At 44.2% G+C, this 19,620-nt stretch overlaps 1 protein-coding gene across 7 annotated transcripts in view; it reads left to right on the forward strand.

Annotated features, from left to right (window-relative positions):
* PLCL1 (phospholipase C like 1 (inactive)) overlaps window positions 1-19,620 on the forward strand; it is a 322,644-nt gene that overhangs the window by 10,447 nt on the left and 292,577 nt on the right. For 2 of the 7 annotated variants that reach the window (XR_331663.4, XM_075934258.1), the window contains exon 1: window positions 10,768-11,381. The exons of 1 other annotated variant lie outside the window; for it this stretch is intronic. Coding sequence is in view for 2 of the 6 variants with exons in the window: in XM_075934258.1 (XP_075790373.1) it covers window positions 11,094-11,381 (288 nt within the window). In the remaining 4 variants the exon portion in view is untranslated. Of the gene's footprint in view, window positions 1-10,766; window positions 11,382-19,620 lie in introns of those variants that run through there. 4 more of the 7 variants (XR_012905400.1, XM_006117924.4, XM_075934260.1 and 1 more) reach the window with 4 other exon arrangements.

A 19,620-nucleotide genomic window follows, 5' to 3' on the forward strand; every position in this document is an offset into this window, starting at 1 on the left:
TCAAGTGGCCAGTGTAGACAGCTGGCAAGATTTTCCGCAAAAGCAGATGATTTTACGGAAAAACTTGCCAGTCTAGATGCAGCTGAGCTGTGTAGATGGCTCCTTTTTGTGCAAAAAAACCCCTCTTGTGTAAGAACCATTCTTCCTGAAAAAATGAGGAAGAATGGCTCTTGCTCAAGAGGGTTTTTTGCGCAAAAAGAAGTCCGTCTACACAGCTCCTTTTTGTCCAAGAGGACTTTGTGCAAAAACAGCTGCTAATTAATTATGTAAATGAAGTGTGGCAATATTCTACTCCATGCTTCATTTGCATAAGCTTTTGCGGAAGAAGGCTGCAGTAGAGGCATAGCCAAAGTGTGGTTCACTGTTCCATGCAGTGGCACCTAGACCACAGCAACAGATAAGAACAAGAGACCTGTACAGCATAGGCTGAGAGCCTGCTGGCTTTTAGCTCAGAGAGTAAAGGCTCCTATTCTAAGCTTCAAAGGTTCCAGGTTTAATTCTGTCTGGCGGTGGTGATGTTGGAAGGCAGCCTGTACACAAAATAAATGTAAAAAGGGTAATGTTTTTTCTATACCAGAAGTAATAAAACCCGCAAGTAAAGTATGGACCCTATCCCTAAAATAAGACTATTGAAGAATAATGGTATATTTGGATTAAAAAGATATGAGGTCAATCTTAAAAACACACGCAGAGCACCAAATCCTCAAATAATAAGCATAGTTACATTGACTTGAATGGAGCTATATCAGTTTGCACATCTGAAGGTCTGGTCCTAAATCTCCAACTAGATTGGTGAAGAGGTGGATACAATTAGGTTGTTAATTTACATTAATGGTTGATATGCAAAACTGATTGGTTGAATCTTCCTTTCATTACTGCCATTGCTTGTTAGAGGATGTTGTGAAGGCCAAGACTATAACAGGGTTCAAAAAGGAATTTGCTGAATTCATGAAGAATAGGTCCATCAATGGCTATTAGCCAGGATGGTGATGGGGTGGATCACTTGATGATTACCTGTTTGGTTCATTGTTTCTGGGGCACCTGGCATTGACCACTGTCAGGAGGCAGTAGTCTAGATGGATCTTTAGTCTGACCAAGTATGGCTATTCTTATTTTCTTATGTAAGGTTCACACAGAGGACATGTCTATACTGGGGAGTTATTTTGAAATATCTCCACTTATTTCGAAATAACACGGTGAACATCTACACTGTCAAGCCTATTTCAAAATAACTCCTGCTTGTGATGAGGAATATCTTATTTCAAAATAGTTATTTCGGGAGTTATGAAAAAATAACTTGGTAGTGTAGACATTCACAAGAGAATTACATTTATGAGGGAAACTATTATAGACTATTGTCATCTTCACTCTTCTTTGCTATTCAGTCTTTCTATGTGGTAAAAATGAATGAAAAATGTAGAATAATATAATTATTGTTTTAGAAATAGAAATAAAGAAATTAGATATTTAAATATGGAAGTGAAAATAGTAAGTCTTTCCTTTTTATTTTCCTTCCGTCTTTTTTTAATGAGGGCGGTATATAATTACATACTTCATGTTCAACATTTTGAATTATTTCAACCAGAGAGATCAAATTATGATTAATTACGCTGAATAGCCCTTTGCTGTAAATACCTCTTATTTACAAGAGCTAACTACCATATAGAAGTTTTTAAAAAGCTGAAGCAAAATGTAGACGTTTGGGAATAAAACACCCATATCAGTATCTTTTTATGAACTATGCTCTAAAAATACTTTCCATGCCAATGTTCTAAAATGAATGTAGAATTTCATGTTGAAGATGATAAATTAGTCATGAAATTCCAATTGTAGAAGTTAAAAGTACATTTTGCAGCCTAAGAACTGGATATACAGTTTTAGATTTTTTTCTCCTTTTAAGTATCCACATTTAAAGTAGTGGTCCAGCAAACACTAAAAACATTTATTTTTCAAAAAACCATTTAATATAATACCTAGCTCTTGGCTCTCTTTACTCATAGTTCTCAAAGAACTTTACAAAGAAGATCAATATCATTATTTCCATTTATTTTCTGAGGTTCTTTTTCCATTATTACTGATTACCAAGGACCAGGTTTAAAATCATAAGCATTCCCCTTAGCTTCAATCAGGTAGGAGAGGATGGACTTTTTTGAAAACATCAGTACTTCCCCCATATTAATCTCTTAAAATAAAGTTTTATTAGATCATTGAAGTGGGGTGAGGGATGGTAAAAGGAAAGCTTCCTAATAGTTTTAGCTCTTACCTCTCAGATATGGAGATATTTGGAGAAATGTGGTGACATGGATTTGTCCTGACATCCAGCTGTAGTAATTCATGGGGTATAATAATCTAATGCAGATTTTGGCCTACTGTATGTTTCTGGAGTTCTCACAGAACTTTAACACCATAATATTGTTCACAGAAACTATTTCATGGGGTTGAGCCTTTAATGTATTTACACAACTGCCATTGTCTTCAATATATGTTCCATGTGCAGAACACACACTAGAATGGGATAGCTGTCATTGGGATTGAGAACTGCAGAGCATGAAAAGGGTGTATATATAGTTCTTACACCTCAATCTGTCTAAATTCAGCCAGTGAGTTAGAATGTATACACCAAACTAATACAAGGGGGAAGAGGATGAAATTGAATAAAAATAGGACGTCACCCAAACATGCAAGTAAAGAGATAAGAATGGGCATCATAAATCAAGCCTTCACAGAGAAGTTTTAATTTTCTGTTTTATCTTGGATTTAGGTAGATTCCCTTGGATCTTGAGAGACTCTATTCTAGCCTTTTATTGCTAAAATTTCTCTCTTGGTATAGCTATAGCAGCAGCAGTAGTGGGGTGTTAGTATATATTATCCACCAGTATTTAATTGCTGTGCTAGTAAACTCTACTCAGGAAAGATCTCAATAACACAGCTGTAAAAATGCTGACATTTGTTTGAATTAGCATTCTTACAGTGGCTACCACTAGTGAAACTTCATGAATGGTGATACATTCTTGGAAAATCGGTATCATTTAGACAAGACCTCCTTAGCTTTTCTTTTCAACTATTCCTAACAATGTCGTCTTCTCCAAACATTAAAGTAACGAGATTTCAAATTAAATATATTGAATATATTAAATCCTTGCTGGCAATTTTCTTATCTCTTCATAATTCCTTCTGTCTTGTACAATTCTATCCAGGGGAGTTTAAATTGTTTTGGGGATTTTAAGTTCTGATTGCACTTACATGATTACATTCTGTCCTTAGGATGCCTTATGCGAAGGTTTAGGGAACATGGGCTTAATGGACATCTGTAAGAACAATTAGCTATGAATATTTTGTATGCATCTAATATATAAGTGGCTTCCAACTGCCTAAAACATACTCACAGGCTATGTCTACACTGGTGCGATCTTACGCCAGAAATATGCAAATGTGCTAAACGTGGAATATTGCCGAGCCTCAATTGCATAGCTGATGAGCCGCCATTTTTTGCAGAAGAGGCTCTTGCGCAAGAAGGAGCATCTACACTGCCCCTTCTCACGCAAGAAAAACTCTTGCACAATGCCATTACGCTGATTATTTTCAGGAATAACGGCATTGCACAAGAGGGTTTTTCTTGCGCAAGAAGGAGCAGTGTAGATACTCCTTCTGGTGCAAGAGCCTCTTCCACTAAAATGGTGGCTCATTAGATATGCAAAGGAGGCACGGCAATATTCCATGCTTAGCTTCATTTGCATATTTCTGGCGCAAGATCGCACCAGTGTAGACAAAGCTACACTGTTTTAGAAGACCTGGCCAGAGTCTGGCTTGCCTTAGTATTGGCTCCCAAAGCCAGGTGACATGGAGTTCCCTTCTGTTTGTACTCCTGTGCAGGAGCTCTCCAGAATCCTTATGGAATGAATAGTCCTGACCCTTTCTTGTGCCTGTTGGGATGCTGAGTGCCTGAAAAGGGGTAGGATAACTCCACCCCCACACCACTGTGTAATGTAACTATACGGGGCAAGGAGAGGGAAGTACGCTATGCTCTTTTTCAAGATGTTCTATGGGGAAACTGGTATGCACTGTCTGAACTCCCAGAAGGAATTCTGGCTGGGCAAAAATCTTTCCTGGGGAAACAATGTCTCTTGTACATATGCTCTAATGTACTTGTCAGTGCTTAGGGCAGCATGTGGCTTGTGGTGAATGTCTGTCTAAATCTGTGGGCATTACCAAAACATCCATGAGATGACAGTGTTTACAGTCTAGATACAGCTGAGATGCCATGGCTCTCAGTTAATAGACAAATTCTATGCCCTTAACACATCCACAGAACTCCCTCTGATGTCAGCTGTATTCCTGGATACAGTCTACTCTGCTATGGAGTCTTCAGAAGATCTGGGGATTGCTGGTTTAAGGAGACTGAGACTTTAACCAGTAACTTTCCTCTTGGAGGAGAGCTTTTACTCCTTTTACTTTGAAGAAGGTGCTTGATGGCATTCTTCCCTGGGCTAGACAAAGGGTTGGGCTTGAGTAACTAGAGAGGTCAACATGTTGACAACTCCACAATTAACCGATAAACCTGGGCTTATCAGATAATCTTGTTGACTACATGTACTTCCTCCATATCAGAGGCAGCAAGGTCCGGGGGAGAGGGGGGGAGGGCAGGAGCTGGTGCCCATGAAGAGCTGGCTTAAAAGCTGGCTCCCCATGAACACCAGATCTGCCTCCCACTGCTCCTGCTAGAGAGGCAGCAGCACGGCAGGTGAGAGGGTCAGGTGGGAACTGATGTGCGCGGAGAGCCGGCTTTCAAGCAGGCTCCCCACGTGTGCCATCTCTGTGCACCTCTGCCTCTCCTTGCTGCCTCCTACAGAGGCAGTGGGAGGTGGCAGGCAGGAACCAGTGCTGGGGAGAGCTGGCTTAAAAGCCAGTTCCCCCTGCACCAGCTCCATGAAGCTGCTGTCGCCTTCCCACCCTGTGTTGCTGCTTCTAAAAGGGTCAGTGGGAGGCTGCTCCATGGCAGCAGCCCCTGTCAACAGAGCAGTGTGTGTATGTCCAAGCTCCCTGTGGACAGATGCTGCTCTGGAATCCCACAGAGCAGCCTGACCATGGTGGGCCCAGGCTCACCATGGATAGAGGCTGTTCCACAGCAGCAACCCCATCCACAGGGAGGGAGGGTTTCTGAGCTCCCAGCAGACAGAGGCTGTTCTGGTATCCCATGAAATACACAGAGGCTGCTCTGTGGCAACACCCCCTGCCTGTGGAGAATCCGAGCTCCCAATGGACAGGGACTGCTGCCGTGGCTCTCGTCTGCCACCCTGCGCTGTTGTGCCTCAGAGGCAGGAGGCTCCATGGGACTGGGATTGGAGCACACTGGATTCCATACCTGTCTCTGGGGACTGTCAAATAGTCATGTAACTGCTAAAATTCCATGTGATTACATGACTGTTCAATTACACACTAACCTCCCTAGTGAGGTCTACAGGATAGTGCCACACTTTAAACAGCTCAAACACATTAAAAAAAAATAAGAACGGCTATACTGGGTCAGACCAAAGGTCTATCTAGCCCAGTATCCTGTCTGCCAACAGTGGCCAATACCAGATCCCCCAAAGGAAGGGAACACAACAGTTAATCATCACATGATCCCTCTCCTGTCATCCATTTCCAGACAAACAGAGGTAGGGACATCATTCCTACCCATCCTGGTTAATAACCATTGATGGAGCTAACCTCCATGAATCTATCTAGCTCTTTTTCAAACCCTGTTAAAGTCCTAGTCTTCACAACATCATCTGGCAAGGAGTTCCACAGGTTGACTGTGCTCTGAGTGAAGAAAAACTTCCTTTTGTTTTAAACCAGCTGCTTATTTTATTTGGTGACCCCTAGTTCTTATATTGTGGGAATAAGCAAATAACTTTTCCTTATTCACCTTCTCCACACCAATCATGGTTTTATAGACCTCTATCATATTCCCCCTTAGGCTATGTCTGCACTACAGGGTTTTATCAGAAAAAAGGTATGCAATTTGCATACCTTTTTCTGATTGTTTTTCGGAAGAGGCTTTTCCAAAATTTGGGCCATGTACACTGGGCAGCCTTTGTCACAGTGGGTCTGAGCTCCTGGAGGAGAGAGGCTGATCCACATCCCATGGAGCAATCTGTTTGCGGTGAGCCTGTTTGCAGAGTAAGTGTTCCCAGTTCAGTCAGTGCTGAGACTCTGCTCAGGGACAGAGGGTACATCCTAGCTGGAACCAGATTGTTCTCCCAACATACCATGTTTTCACAACATATCAGTCTGTAGTCCACACCTGGTAGTTCCCAGGGCTGTTCTTGAACTACACAGGACCTTGGGCTGAATAGAGATAGGCTTCAAGTTCTGCCCTTTCTGTCAACAGCTGAAATAAACCAGAGGTAATCAAACTTCTGCTCTGGATTATTCCCTGTATTTTTCTTTATTATAGTTCATAGGCTGAACCTGGATCAACTCCTTCCCCCATTACTCAGCTTGACCCTACAGTGAGTATGACTGCCATGATTGGCTTGTACTTGGGATAAATAAAGGCATGTCTACACTAGGAAACTTTGAAATAACTAAAATCAAAACAAGGCCCAAAATAACAAGCCTGACTTTCCTGCCAGGTTGGGGGTCAGAGGCTGAATGGCTGGCCAGGGCATTTGAGCAGCCAGACACCAGTGCCATTCAGAGAGCACATAAAGGGGCTGTGCTTATCAAAAAGGCCTTGAGGGAGAGTTTCATACAAGGTCACCTGTGAGACTCTCCCCCGTGCCTCTCCACGAGGGGCCCCTGCACACAGAGCCTTTTCAACCCTACTCCACCCTTCTCTTGCTTTCCCTTTCTTCCTCCCCAGAAGAGCAAATAAAGAAGCCTTCTTTGTTGGAAAAAAACACACCAAGACTGCTTATGGGGGGGGGGGGGGGAGAGACACAATAGGGGAGGGACTAGCGAAAGAACCTGGAATGGGGGAGGAGGACTCAGGGACGGAGCTGGGACTGGTGTCTGCCTCGGGTTACTTGGGAGGCTTCAGCTGCCAGAGAGGCCCCACTGCTACATATTCTGGGGCCCTGGTGGCCACTAGGGGGGCTAAGAGGGGAAGCCAAGAGGGTGGGTGAGGAGGTGGCTGGTGGCTCACTCCATTCATGAGGCCATATCCTCCATTACCGAGGTGAGGGAGGAGCACATGGCCTCATGCAGGTATACCAGCTGGTCCCAGGTGACCTTCCACTGCTCCTGGTCAGCAGACTGTTCCTGGCACTCCTCTTTGATGCATGCAGGCCATCTGCTCCCTCATTAAGTCCTGCCAGGTTCTCTTCCTCCTCTGGATCCCATGGAGTAGGGTAGATGGCGTAGGAGGTGGTGGACGCAGCAAGGTCACAGTTATCCCAGCTGTGAAGAAAAATTAAAAGGGCAGTCGTCTCAGGAGACACAGTGTACGAAGCTTAGCCCTACTCTCTGAGCCCACACCAAAGATGTCATTCGGATGATGGTGATGCGCTTTGATCAAGGCCATATGTTGCCTAGACAGTGTGCAATTTCCTGCAGAGGCACAGATGTCCCAGAAGAGCATCGCTACACCCCTAGCCTGGGGATGACAAGTAGGCACAGGAAGGTGAAGGCCAGGCCAGGAACCTGTGGGACAAGGGGCAGGGAGGGGCAGGAGATGGGCGGCTCACCTTCCTTCTGTATCCTACACACATCAGGTCCAGCAGTGGCAGTGTTCCATAGAGAGAGAACTTCTATCTCTGCCCACTGGAAGGGGTGTGTATGTGGTGAGAGGCATGTGTGAGCGGCAGATGCCACTTACTGGAGAGAGTGCTACTGGGTTCCCCTCCTTTTCTTCCCTCTGGCAGGTTCCCATGCACAGGATCAGTCTGTGCTTGTCCAGGAGCATATGTTACCTGAGTGTGGGCACGACCCTGTGCCATGTGTGGCCCTGCTGTGCGCTTCCATGATCCCAGACACTCTTTAATGGTGGCTTGTCAGGGGAAGGTGTTCCACCACAGAGGCCAGAGTAAGGCAGGCCTCTCCAGAAACCTTGTAAGAAGAACCAATGGGTTACTGTGTGAGTGTCATGGAGCTGAGTGCTCTGGACTGACACTTCATGGGCCCCCCTAAGCACAGGCTGTTGTGCAACCCCCAAGCTACATAGGCCAAGCAAGGAGCATGAAGCCCCTCGCTGCCCGCCACCTGCCCCCATGTGTGTATAGGGAAAGTTTTAGAACTCAACTAAAATGCCTTCCCTGGTATCATCCGAGGCCTGGGACACAGCCTGGGAGAAGGGGACTGGCTCCAGGCTGAGGAACAGATCCTAGATGGTGGGCATGGTCACCTCACTGGTCTCCTCCTTCTCCTTCTGCTCCTTGTCCACAAGTCTACCCTCCTGGAGGCTGATGCCTGGCATGTCTTGGTTGGACTCAGTGATGATGGGAAGGGGAAGATAATTGGCTCCCCTTCCAGGATGGCATCCTGCTGTTCTTGGTAGTAGAGGCACAGGTGCCTAAAGCATCCACTCAGCTCCCTGGCCTCATTGGAGGCCTGCTGGAGCTCTTTAACTTTCATCTGGACCTGATCAAAGGTCTGGGTGTGGCTTTTGTCAGCCAGACTGACAGCCATCCAGCCATAGACAATCTGCTTTCTGGTGAGGAGATCCTGAAGGTTGGTCTCCTCTCCCCAGATCTCAATGAGGTCCAGGATCTCCACACCAGTCTAGGCCCAAGCAATACTGTATCTCTGGCCAGTGGTAGCCAAGGGTGGTACAGGAGTGGTGACAGCTGTGGGAGGCTCTGAGGGGCTATTGGGGTCTCCCATGGTTCCCTCCAATGCTGCTGTGTGGTACAGGGATTGCTGAATTGGTCTCCTGCAGCCTGGAGTTTTAAGCTCTGTGGCAAATGGGGAGAAGTAGCAGGTGTGGCCAGAGCAGCCACAGGTGCATCTTAGAGAGACGTGGAGGTCAATAATTTCAAATTAGCAGTACCACATGCTATTTAAAAAAAACCAATTTTGAAATAAGTGTTATTCCCTGAGGAAAGCAGGATTACCGATTACAAAGTAAGGAGCCCATTATTTTGAAATAAACAGGCTTGGTAGTGTGGATGCTCCACTTACTTTGTTGAAATAAGGAGAGTGTGGGTTATTTTGAAATAACTCCCTTGTATAGACCAGGCTAAGTTGGCTAGTTTAATGCAAGAATCTGTCCACTGCCAGAATGTCTTGCCCATGGGCCGCTAGAGGGAGCGGTTGTTGCTGAAACACATCACAGCTGTGCAGCTCCTTTTCTAACTGGCTGGACCAAAGCAGGACGGCTACTCTCCTTCACCTAGGTCATAAATGCCCCCGTGCCCGGCTATGATCTCTTATCAGGACAGACCAGGAAAGGCAGCTGCACTTGATTAGTTTCAAATGTAGCCTAGAAGGACAAGGCAGAGACCGAGGCTCCCACAGTAATTTCTTCCACTTCATCTGGAGAAGTGGGTTGTGCCCAGGAAAGCTCATGATTCCAGCTACATGGTTTTGTTGGTCTCTAAAGTGCTGCAGGACTATTTGTTTAAGTTCTTCCACCGAGTGTAAGGTGAAAAAACTCTCACTGGCTTGGTTTGGACTCAAAGCACTAGTCGCATAAATGAATTAGATTGGCACCAGGAGCCCACTCTGTGCAACCCCTCTGTGATTCTTATGAATGACTTGGGCAGCATGGATTGAATTGCACCATGTGCATTATTGCCTCGATCTGTGATCCAGGTGAATTGTTTGAAAACAGGGACATGCACATCAATATCACGAAAGAGTATGAGCATCCCCCTTCCTTTGCCTCGTACAAAGGAGAACTGCTATTTGCGATTGTTTACAGTGGCAGGGGGAAACACAATTGACTCAGACCTCCCCTTTCAGTCTTCAACCTGACAGCGGGGTACCACATTAGCCTGGGGGAAAGTCGGTCCAGTAGTATCTGCATCCTTTTTCGTACTCAGTTTGTGATAGTTTTAAAGTAATGAACTGCCTCCCTGTTTGTTTCCTACCTTTCACCTACCCTGATCCTCCCCCTCCCCAGTGAACAGAACACCCCCCACAAACTCATCTGGATGTGCGCGGTGCTGAGATTGCTAGCTGCATGCTTGGAACCTTTTCTCATGTCTCCTGTTTCTTTGCATTTTCCCATAGCAGCATATCTTCAGCTTCCCATGGCCACATTTCAAAGCATCCCAGAAGCAGAAGTTATATATTTAACCATTTACACGTTGAAGGCCGATTCTAATACAAGTTAAGTGCCGCGTTGCCAGAAAGGATGTGCTTATACGGTTCGCAGGGGCACGAACTGATCCCCTCTCTCTTCTCTTTCCTCTTTCATTTGACGTAGCTACACTCCAAAACTTCCCTCGGGTGCTTGGGGTGAAGCAAAATGCAGGACAACGTAGCCCTTTAAAGACATTGTCCTGCGTTTTGCTTCAGCTCCCCCAGCCTAGCACGGCTACATTTCTATCCTTAAAAGCAAGGCTGCGCTCAGTGGGCTTCTGGGGTGCAGAGCCCACTCGCCCTCTTCTTCCTCCCCTGCTTCAGTCGCACCTTGCCCCGTCCCTGGTCACCCGTGAAAACTTCCCGCGGGGCGGGTGGGAAGGGATAATCGATGGGCCCGTCCCGTTCGACTCCCCCCCCGAGCCCACATCCTAGCCAGCCCCGTGGCCACACCCCCTGCCTTTACTATTGGGCGCCCCCAGCCCCCTCGGAAAAGCTGCTCCGGCGCTAAGTGGGCCGGCTCCCTGTCTGTCAGGCCGGCCTGTCAAAACAAGCCCGGCTCTCCCACAAGAGAGCAGAACAGAGGCGCTTCCTCTCGCTCGCTTGCTCCGAGCCCTCTGCTCCTGCCCGGCCCGCGCCCCTGGCTCTCTGCCTGCCCCGAGGGGCGCACGCCCGGCCTCTCCCTGCCGCTGGGAAGCCCCCTCCTGCTGCAAGGCGGCTCGCCCCGTGCGGCGGCGGCTGCTCCGCCGGGCTGACAATGACTCCTCCGGAGAAAGTTGCCGCCGCCGCGCAGTAGCGAGCGCGCCGCGCTCCCCACCCTGGTGCCGGTGCAGCGAGCGCAGGAGCCGCGCCGCGTCGGGAGGGCGATGGCAGGACGCGCGGGCAGCAAGGAGCCGCCGCCGGCGGGGCGCGCCCTTCCCGAGGCTCCTCGCAAGGGCGAGGAGGAAGCGGAGATGGGGCCAGAGCCCGTCACCTTGGAAATCCCTGCGGTGGCTCCGGGCAGGAGGCTGGAGCGCAGGAGCGGACTGGCTATGGCAGGAGCCGCCGAGCGCTTTCCCGGCAGCCTGGGGACCGCGGCCGGGGCAGCAGCGGACCCCGAAGCCAGTCTCTTGGAAGCTGCCAAGGCGACCCCCCGCAGGAGCAGCATTATCAAGGTAGGGCGCCCCAGCCTCCGGGACACGCGTGGGCTCCTTGGGGTAGGGCGCTTAGGGGCACAAGGGAGCGTTCTCTTCTCAAGTGCATGTCCCTCCTTGGAAAGGCTGGTGCCCGCAGAGGCTGCCTCGCTCGTGTGGAGCACAGCAAGTATCCCGCTGCAGCCACTTCCCCTTTCCCCCAGCTAGGCATCTGTTTGCCCAGTTCGTAACGAGACCCTGGCCAGGGATCATCGCTATATGAAGGTGGAGCTGGAGGAAACTGCAGGGAAGATGCAGCTTTTTATTGCTCCTTTTCTCCGTCGTGGTATGGGTACCGCGCCGATGGTTTGCAAGCTCACTTGGTGGTGGCCTGTGAAGCACTGATGCCTAGTCACATAATACTGGCTGAAGCAAAATGCAGGACAATGTAGCACTTTAAAGACTAACAAGATGGTTTATTAGATGATGAGCTTTCGTGGGCCAGACCCACTTATTGGCTCTTCTTCTTCGTTTTTATTTTGCAGCTGCCTAGCATTACTACCTTGACCAAACTTTTGTAATAGGACCCTCTCAAACTCTCCCCGTGGTAGATGCCATTGGTGTGTGAATGGTTAGAGGAGAGTGTGCCTAGGATGAGAAGTGGTCCCTCCCAATATGAAATGGAAAGAGAAAGCCCCTAAGATATACCCTCTGTATTAAAATGTGGTCTGTGCCATGAAAAAGCTTGAGAGCCCATAGCCTATATGTCAATTTTCAATTTCTCATTTCTCGAAGGTATTTGTAACTGTTAGGGTACATTAGTTTGAAGAATTAGGAGCAATCCAGAACTGCATGGATTTCAGGTAAGAATGAAAACTATATAGACTCAGAAATGATACTTATTAAAATTAGCATAATATAACTATGAAGGGAGGAATGCTGAGGAGGACACCTGTCCCTCCAGCTTTTAGCCTTTTTAACCTAGACAACACTTCATTTTCCCCCTCAACCACCCACCCAACACTTTATCCAACCAGAGGGGAAGGAACAGAGTGATGAGCAGGAAACGATTTAAGCTCTTAGTTTGTGCAGCAAGGCTCAGTTGATGCTGCCTTTTGTCACTGTCAGATGCTGATCTGTTGCTCTTGAGGTGGGTGGTTTAATAGGCAAGAATCTGGGGAGTCAGGGAGTAAATGGGGGATGGGTCAAGGTAGCAGCTGAACTGGCTGGGAAGGATATTTAGCAGTAGCAACAGCTTTTCCTTCTCCTTTAGCAAGTAGGAATGAGGGAAGGAAGGTACTGCATAAACCATTCACATATGACAGCTTTGGGCACAAATAATACAGACTATATACTCACAGTCTATTTCTAAGATACATACAGCAGCCAATTATACACACACATGCAGTTTTTTGTGCGCTCCAAACTGGCTTCTGCAGCACTTGTGTGAAATGGAACTGATCATGTAATATCTTGTGTAAATAGACACACATACTTGTTTGTTTTCCAAACCTTCTAAATGCTAAAGGTGCAGGCTAGAGAGTCATATGCTGTGCTGAAGAACACTGGGTGGTATATCTGGCCTACAAATACCTTGTACTGTACTAGCTTTTTTTTTTTTTTTTTGGATGTGAACCTCCATGAAAAGAAGAAAATACCTCAATTGTTGTTGCAAAAGTATCAGAAAAAACCTTGGGTTAGAAACAACAGAGATGCAATAGTTTTATCTGATAAGAAAGACTTTATAGAGTGGGCTGTGGGCACACATTTAAGGTGATTAAATTGGTTCATGCTAATTTTGATGATAATCACATGAAAGAGGACATCTTCAAGATGCTATTTTGAATATATGGACGTATGCTGCTCTTATTCAAGTGAGCAGTCCAACTGAAGTCAAAAGTATGTGTTCCAATCAAGCTGAATTGTGGGTGGCAAGATTGGGCCCCAAAGGTAGAAGTGCTGTTAAAAAGCGGTAATTAATGCAGGAGTGAAGCAGAAGGTCACTAACATGACCCACAGCAGTTACCACCAAATAATGTAAACATCTTGTTTGAAAAATACCTGGGATATCTACTTTCATGGGATGAAGGGCCCAGACCTGCATCTACAGAAAATAATGGAAATGTTGACATTGATTTAAATAGAAATGTATCCATTCAGTCGAATGCTAACATTGTAGTAATTAGGCTTAAGATTCAAACTTTATATGAAACTGCATTTTTGGTATAGTTCTTAGTAATGTTTGCTTATTTCAAATTGGCAAGTTTTGAAATAGCAATCAAATTTTTTGTTTAGTAATTCACCTTTGTTTTTATTTAGCATTTGTGAAGAATTTGAAGGCAGAATAAATAGCTTCAACCTTGATAATTCTCTCACTCTTTTGTATAGAAAAATATGCAGTGACACAAATAAATTAAATTATGTTTAAAAGCTGAATGCATTCCAGATTGCTAGGCAATACTGTCTGCTTCACATCCTCATGGTTACAGTTAAATTAATAGTCAAGGATTTTAGAGCAAAATTGAACCTATTAGGGAAGTCTCCCAGGTTTTATTAAAATATTCAGTTTAGCTTTTAAGAAAGAAGTCAAGCAAAGTGTTGCTATTTTTTTTTAAATGTACTGAACTAAGTGGTCCTGCATTGTAAAGATGTAAGTTACAGAATGAATCCTGGAGGATGATCCTGCCAAGGTTAGGATGAGAGAGTTGAAAATGCACGTTAATGGCGGTTTCATGGATGATATCATTGACACATATCCATCGCCTTGGTTCTTGTGCCCTGGTTTGGACTTGTGGGGACAGGAGTGAAAAGTAGACCTTGCACCTGGGTGAGAAAAAAGACTTCAATTATGGTTGACACCTCTGCAGCAGAAAGAGCCTTCCACCCTTCATTCTTGTGAAATTAAATAAAAGCTGGATAAAAATTGGCCAAAGGCAGAACAGTAACAAACAGTCATGCTTCGCTCTAGATTCTTCATATGTCTATTCTTTATCATAACTGAAACATTCAGAGTTGGATTTTAAGGCTGTGATTTCCAAAGACATTTTAAGGGAGTTAAATTTCCTTTGAAATATTCCAGTGTAAACTGCTAATGTGAATCAAATTGGTCCAAATCTAGGAAAGCATCTGAGCATGAAAGCATCTGAGCATGTATGTAACCTTCTATAAGCATTAGTTAAAAGTTGAATTCAGTGGGATTATTCAGGTTATTAAAATTATACACATGGGACTTGGATTATGGTTCCTTGAGCATATATTCTAAGACTCTAAAATGTACAATTTAATTTTTCTCCTGAAGTCTTTACAAAACCTCCCCTAGATAACGAGATCTTGACCTAAGGTAAAGAGAACGTAATTGATTTTGCAACTTTGATATTTTGATATGAATCTCCATGTTCCATAAGGTTTCAAAATAATTATTACATATTATATTCTGATTAATTTCATGTCATTTTCACTTCACGTTGATGACATGCAAAATTGTGGAAAACTGATATTAGAGTAATCCTCTGTTTTGACTATTGGGGCTAGTTATGAAGAATTAACTCCCCTGCCCACAGGATTGCCTTCTTTAGTGTTCACAGAAAAGTAGTTAGTACCAAAAAAAAGTGGGTTTCAATCCCAGTGTGTGACTCTAAGGGTATGTCTAGATTGCCGAGTTTTTTGAAAAACCGTGCCACATCCAAGGAACGTGTCTGCTTTTCTGAAATTTTTTTTGGAAGAGCTGATGCATTTTTTCAGCATCCCTGTAAACCTCGTTTTACGAGGAAGAAGGGATGTTCTGAAAAAGCCCCCCCCCACACACATTTTGCCCATTTCAGTCTTTAAATTCATTATTTTTATGCGCTGAAAAGTGGGTTGACTTGAGAAAACAATTGAATGACTTTGTGCAGGTTTCTGAGGCTACATCTACACTGCACAGTTATTTCGGAATAAGCTATTCTGGAATAGCTATTCCAAAATAGCTTATTTCGAATAGCATGTTTACACTGCAGAGAAGACTCAAAATTAGTCCGAGGCAGGCTTCCCTAATGTAGACGTGCTATCTTGATTTAGAGGCCCAGGAGGAATAACTTAGAATGGCCCTGGTGAGGGGCTATTTAAAAATAGCAGAAGTGGAGCATCTACACACACCTTATTTTGAAATAGCTGTTTCCGAATAGATGTTATTCTTCATAGAATGAGGTTTACAGACGTCAGAATAAGCTGTCCGTTATTTCAAAATTATTTCAGAATAACAGAATTGCTGTGTAGATGCTCGCATAGTTATTTCAGAATAAGTCAATAATTTTGGAAATAACTTTGCTGTGTATACACACCATGAAGCTGTAGTAGAGGTGAAATTAAGCCAGCGTGCCTCGGTGCCACCGTCCGGGAACAAGACGGCTGCCTGGAGCACTCATCCCATCCCAGCTTGGTTTCTGGCTTCCTGCAGGATGCTGTGCTCAGGAGCAGATAGCGAGGCAGGTTAGAGGGGCTGGCTGGGGGTGCTTCCCCACACCGCTGCTACTATTTCGGGGGATGATGATACTACAGCCATACATACCAGGTCCTTGTTGCTTTTCCTGCTTGCTGTGACTAAGAATGAAGCTCCGAGTACTCTGCCTTCCACTTGCTCCAGACTACCCAGGGGAGGGGCAGAGGAGGAATGCAGCAAGCTCTGCACTTTCTCTTCCTCCCTAGTCGCAGGAAGAGGAAAAAGCAACAGGAACCCTTTATGTGAAGCTGCAGCCTCTTCTCCTTCAGAAAATGTTGTCCTTGCATTCCACCCTCCCACACTCACCCTTACACACATCCAGCCCCCTGCCCTGAGCCCTCCACACTCCCAGCCTCGACTTGTTTGAAAACAAAAAGTAAAAACTTCCCACAATCCAATACTCTACCCTGAGCCCCCCCTCATACCTTCTTGCCCTGAACCCCTCATATGCCCTAACCATGACTCCTACACCCCCCAAAGTCCCCAGCCCTGAATCCTGCAGCCCCCTACCCTGAGCTTCTTCTCACACCCAAGCTTCTGCCCTGACTTCTGCTATGATCCTCACACATCCCACCCCTACCTGGCCCTTCTTCAGCCCAACACTTACAACAATACCTGTAAGAAATGTATCACACCCTGCCATCCCTCTGCCCTGAGCCCCCCAGGAGAGTGCGACATAACAGTACCCGTAATAAACTTATATTAGTTTCACCCCGGGCTGCAGCAAGGTGTCTGTAGAGGCCGCAGGACTAGATGACAAAAAGGATTCATAATTGGATTCAGTACTTGGTCACCAGTTTAAAACCAGCTCAGATGTCTGAGAATCAAGGTTTTTAGTCGCAATCAACAAAACAGGCATGAATGTGAAATGAATTGCAGGTATTATGTAAGGTAATGACCTTATTCTGAGTTTATTGACATCAGTGGCAAAGTTCCAATAAATTTCAGGTGTGTGAGCCTTTGGGTTATATCTAGACTGCATCCCTCTGTCAGCAGAGGCTGTAAATGAAGCACTTCGAAAGTGCAAATGAAGCCAGGATTTAAATATCCCGTGCTTCATTTGCATAATCACGTAATAGCGCTGTTTTGAAATCGAAACCTCCGGTTTACAGGATCTTTCGAAAAAGTGCCCCATTTTCAAAAGAACCACATCTAGACTGTGGTTTCAATTTCGAAATAGCGCTTTTTCGAAAGTGCCATTACGTGATTATGCAAATGAAGCACGGGATATTTAAATCCCGGCTTCATTTGCACTTTCGAAGTACTTCATTTACATCCCTCTGTCAACAGAGGGATGTAGTCTAGGCGTAACCTTAGTGTAGTGGTGGCAACGAATTGTAAAAGAATCCCAATACTTTCTTTGGACTTGATTGTTCAGGAACTGCATACTTTGGCCCCAGTCCACCAAAGCATTTACGGACCTGTTTAACATTAAGCATATGATTAGTCCAGCTGACTTAGGAGTGTTCAAGTCCTGCAGCTTTATTTTAGTTAAAGTACACTCTTTTAAAATTAATTTTAGTAGCCACTTTTTGGATCTCTGTATCAAATTCAGAGGTAGCATTACAGGTTGCATCTCCATGAAAACTAGTGGAGTTGCTTGCAGCAATGGCGTGTTTGACCTCCAGAAGATATTTGCTTGAAAGGACTGAGTACAGTCTTATTTTTTTAAATTCTCTATAGCAAATTAAATTTGACTTACAGCATAAGTAAAATATGAATTTGGATAATGTCCAGTGTGTCTAAGCTCTGTATATTTGTCCTTGGACATGTGCTCTCGCTCTCTCATTTAGAGGAAAATAGCTTTTTATTAATTTACATTTTAACTTGATAACTTCTTATTCACAACCCTGTAGTTAATGGAGGAATTTTAAAAAGGCATAAGCAGGTAATAGACATAATTGACTTTGTACTTTTGAACATCCCCATCGTCCTTTTCAGGAGTCCTTTAATTTAACTCAGTTCTGAGTTATCGTTTGAAAAGAAAAGAGAAAATAATCTTTTATATTGGGGATTTCACTTATTGAGGTCATAAATCACTGTCAAAGCTTATTTGGGAGAATTTTATGCAAGTCCAAACTTTGTAGGCAGGTTCAGAGGCATTACTTAAAGAGGCTTATCTGTATTCAACTGCTCTTGTGCACAATTAACTTTAATAAGAACTATAATCATGATGTGACCAGGTCCATAACTAGCGAGTTTGCTTTCCTGAAATTCAACAAGAAAAGAAAAAGCTGAAATGAAGCATGGAGGAATTCCCAAGAATTTCTTCTCTTCCCTCCTCTGCTGCCCAAAATGTGTAAAGCAAGTAGAGTAGTAAGGACCTATTTTTCTATAGTGCTTTTATATAATTTTTGGCAAAAGAAAAGTGTGAAATATTATGTCATACATTAAAAGGCAGAATCTGCAAGCAGATAACTCTCATTGTTTTTTCTTTTTTTAGCGTGTGTGTGTGTGTGTGTGTGTGTGTGTGTGTGTGGCATTTCAAATTCCATCTTAACTCTGACCTCTTGAGAAGCTTTAAAATAGCCATGATTAGAAGTAAAACAAGAGGTTATTTGTTTAAAAATCAGTAATTTTATGATTTAGTATGTGTACACAAGTGATAAATGAGGCATTATTTAGAAAACAAGAGAAAAACACTTTTTACTAATTTCACTACTGGTTAAAATGTAGTTGTTTTTTACTTATACCAAGGGGCCTCCACTGAGAATGTCTCCCCTCCACTGGGTGTTGTACAAACCTACAATAAAAGAAAGTCTCTGTCCTGAAGGGCTTACAGAAGACACAACATGGTATAAAGGAAGTATGAAGGGGAAAGAGGCACAGAGATGTAGGAACTTGTCTATGGTCACATGGGTTAAATTACTTTTAAATACTTTTCAATAATTCTTATCCTTTCTGGTGAATTATCCAAGATACAATCAAAATCAGTTGTTTGCAAACTGAAAGTATAATTGTAATTTTCTTACCTTTTCTCAGCAAGGAGGCAAGAAGATGGAGCTTAAAGTGGGAAAGGTCCCTTCTTAATAGTTAGTACTCCAACCTGTAAGGCTTGTCAGCATGGAACTCTCAGTGAAGTCAGCTGTTATTTTCTTTCTGGAAACTGGAAGTGTGTGTATATATAGTTCAATAAATTGATAGGAAGATGTCCACTGATATAATCCCCTTGTATATCTTTTACTGAACTGTTATGCAACTTTTTTGCCAAGACATTCCTCAGAGGCATCTCAGTATCCCTGCTCTACTTGTATACTTTTGAAACGGTTCTTCTTCTCCCTCCCCATAACAGAAGAACATCTTTGTCCAATGATATCCTAAGACATAGGTCATTGTTTTATTGATAACAATGGACTTTGCATATAAAGTAGAGTTGGAGTGGGGCAGGGGAAGGAACAACATTATCACTTCCTTTGTCATTATGGTACAGTAAGATCACTCCTAATTTCAATGTAATACTTTCAAACATTGCTTTGAACTGTTGCATATTTACAGAGTTTAAAGCTCAGTCTGATAGTCCTTGCACAGATATCATACTGGATTGCTCTCTTTCCTATTCTGCCTTCAGTAGTTTACAGGCAGTTTTCAAATCTAGCAAAATTATTCAAGTGGCTGGCTAACATGATTGTGGCTATTTTACTTCAAGAAGCTAAATTTGTCCAAAACATATTTCTAGCTCTTATAAACCTCTAATAAAATAATGTAAGGTTTTAATCTTTTGTCAGTGTTTGCTCTGAAGTTAGTATGGCGAGGAAACATATTTCCCACATCTTTCTTTGCTACTGAAGATATGAGGGAAAAGCT

This window comes from Pelodiscus sinensis, chromosome 7 (genome assembly GCF_049634645.1).
Source record: "Pelodiscus sinensis isolate JC-2024 chromosome 7, ASM4963464v1, whole genome shotgun sequence".
In the NCBI taxonomy this organism is placed as follows: Eukaryota; Metazoa; Chordata; order Testudines; family Trionychidae; genus Pelodiscus; species Pelodiscus sinensis.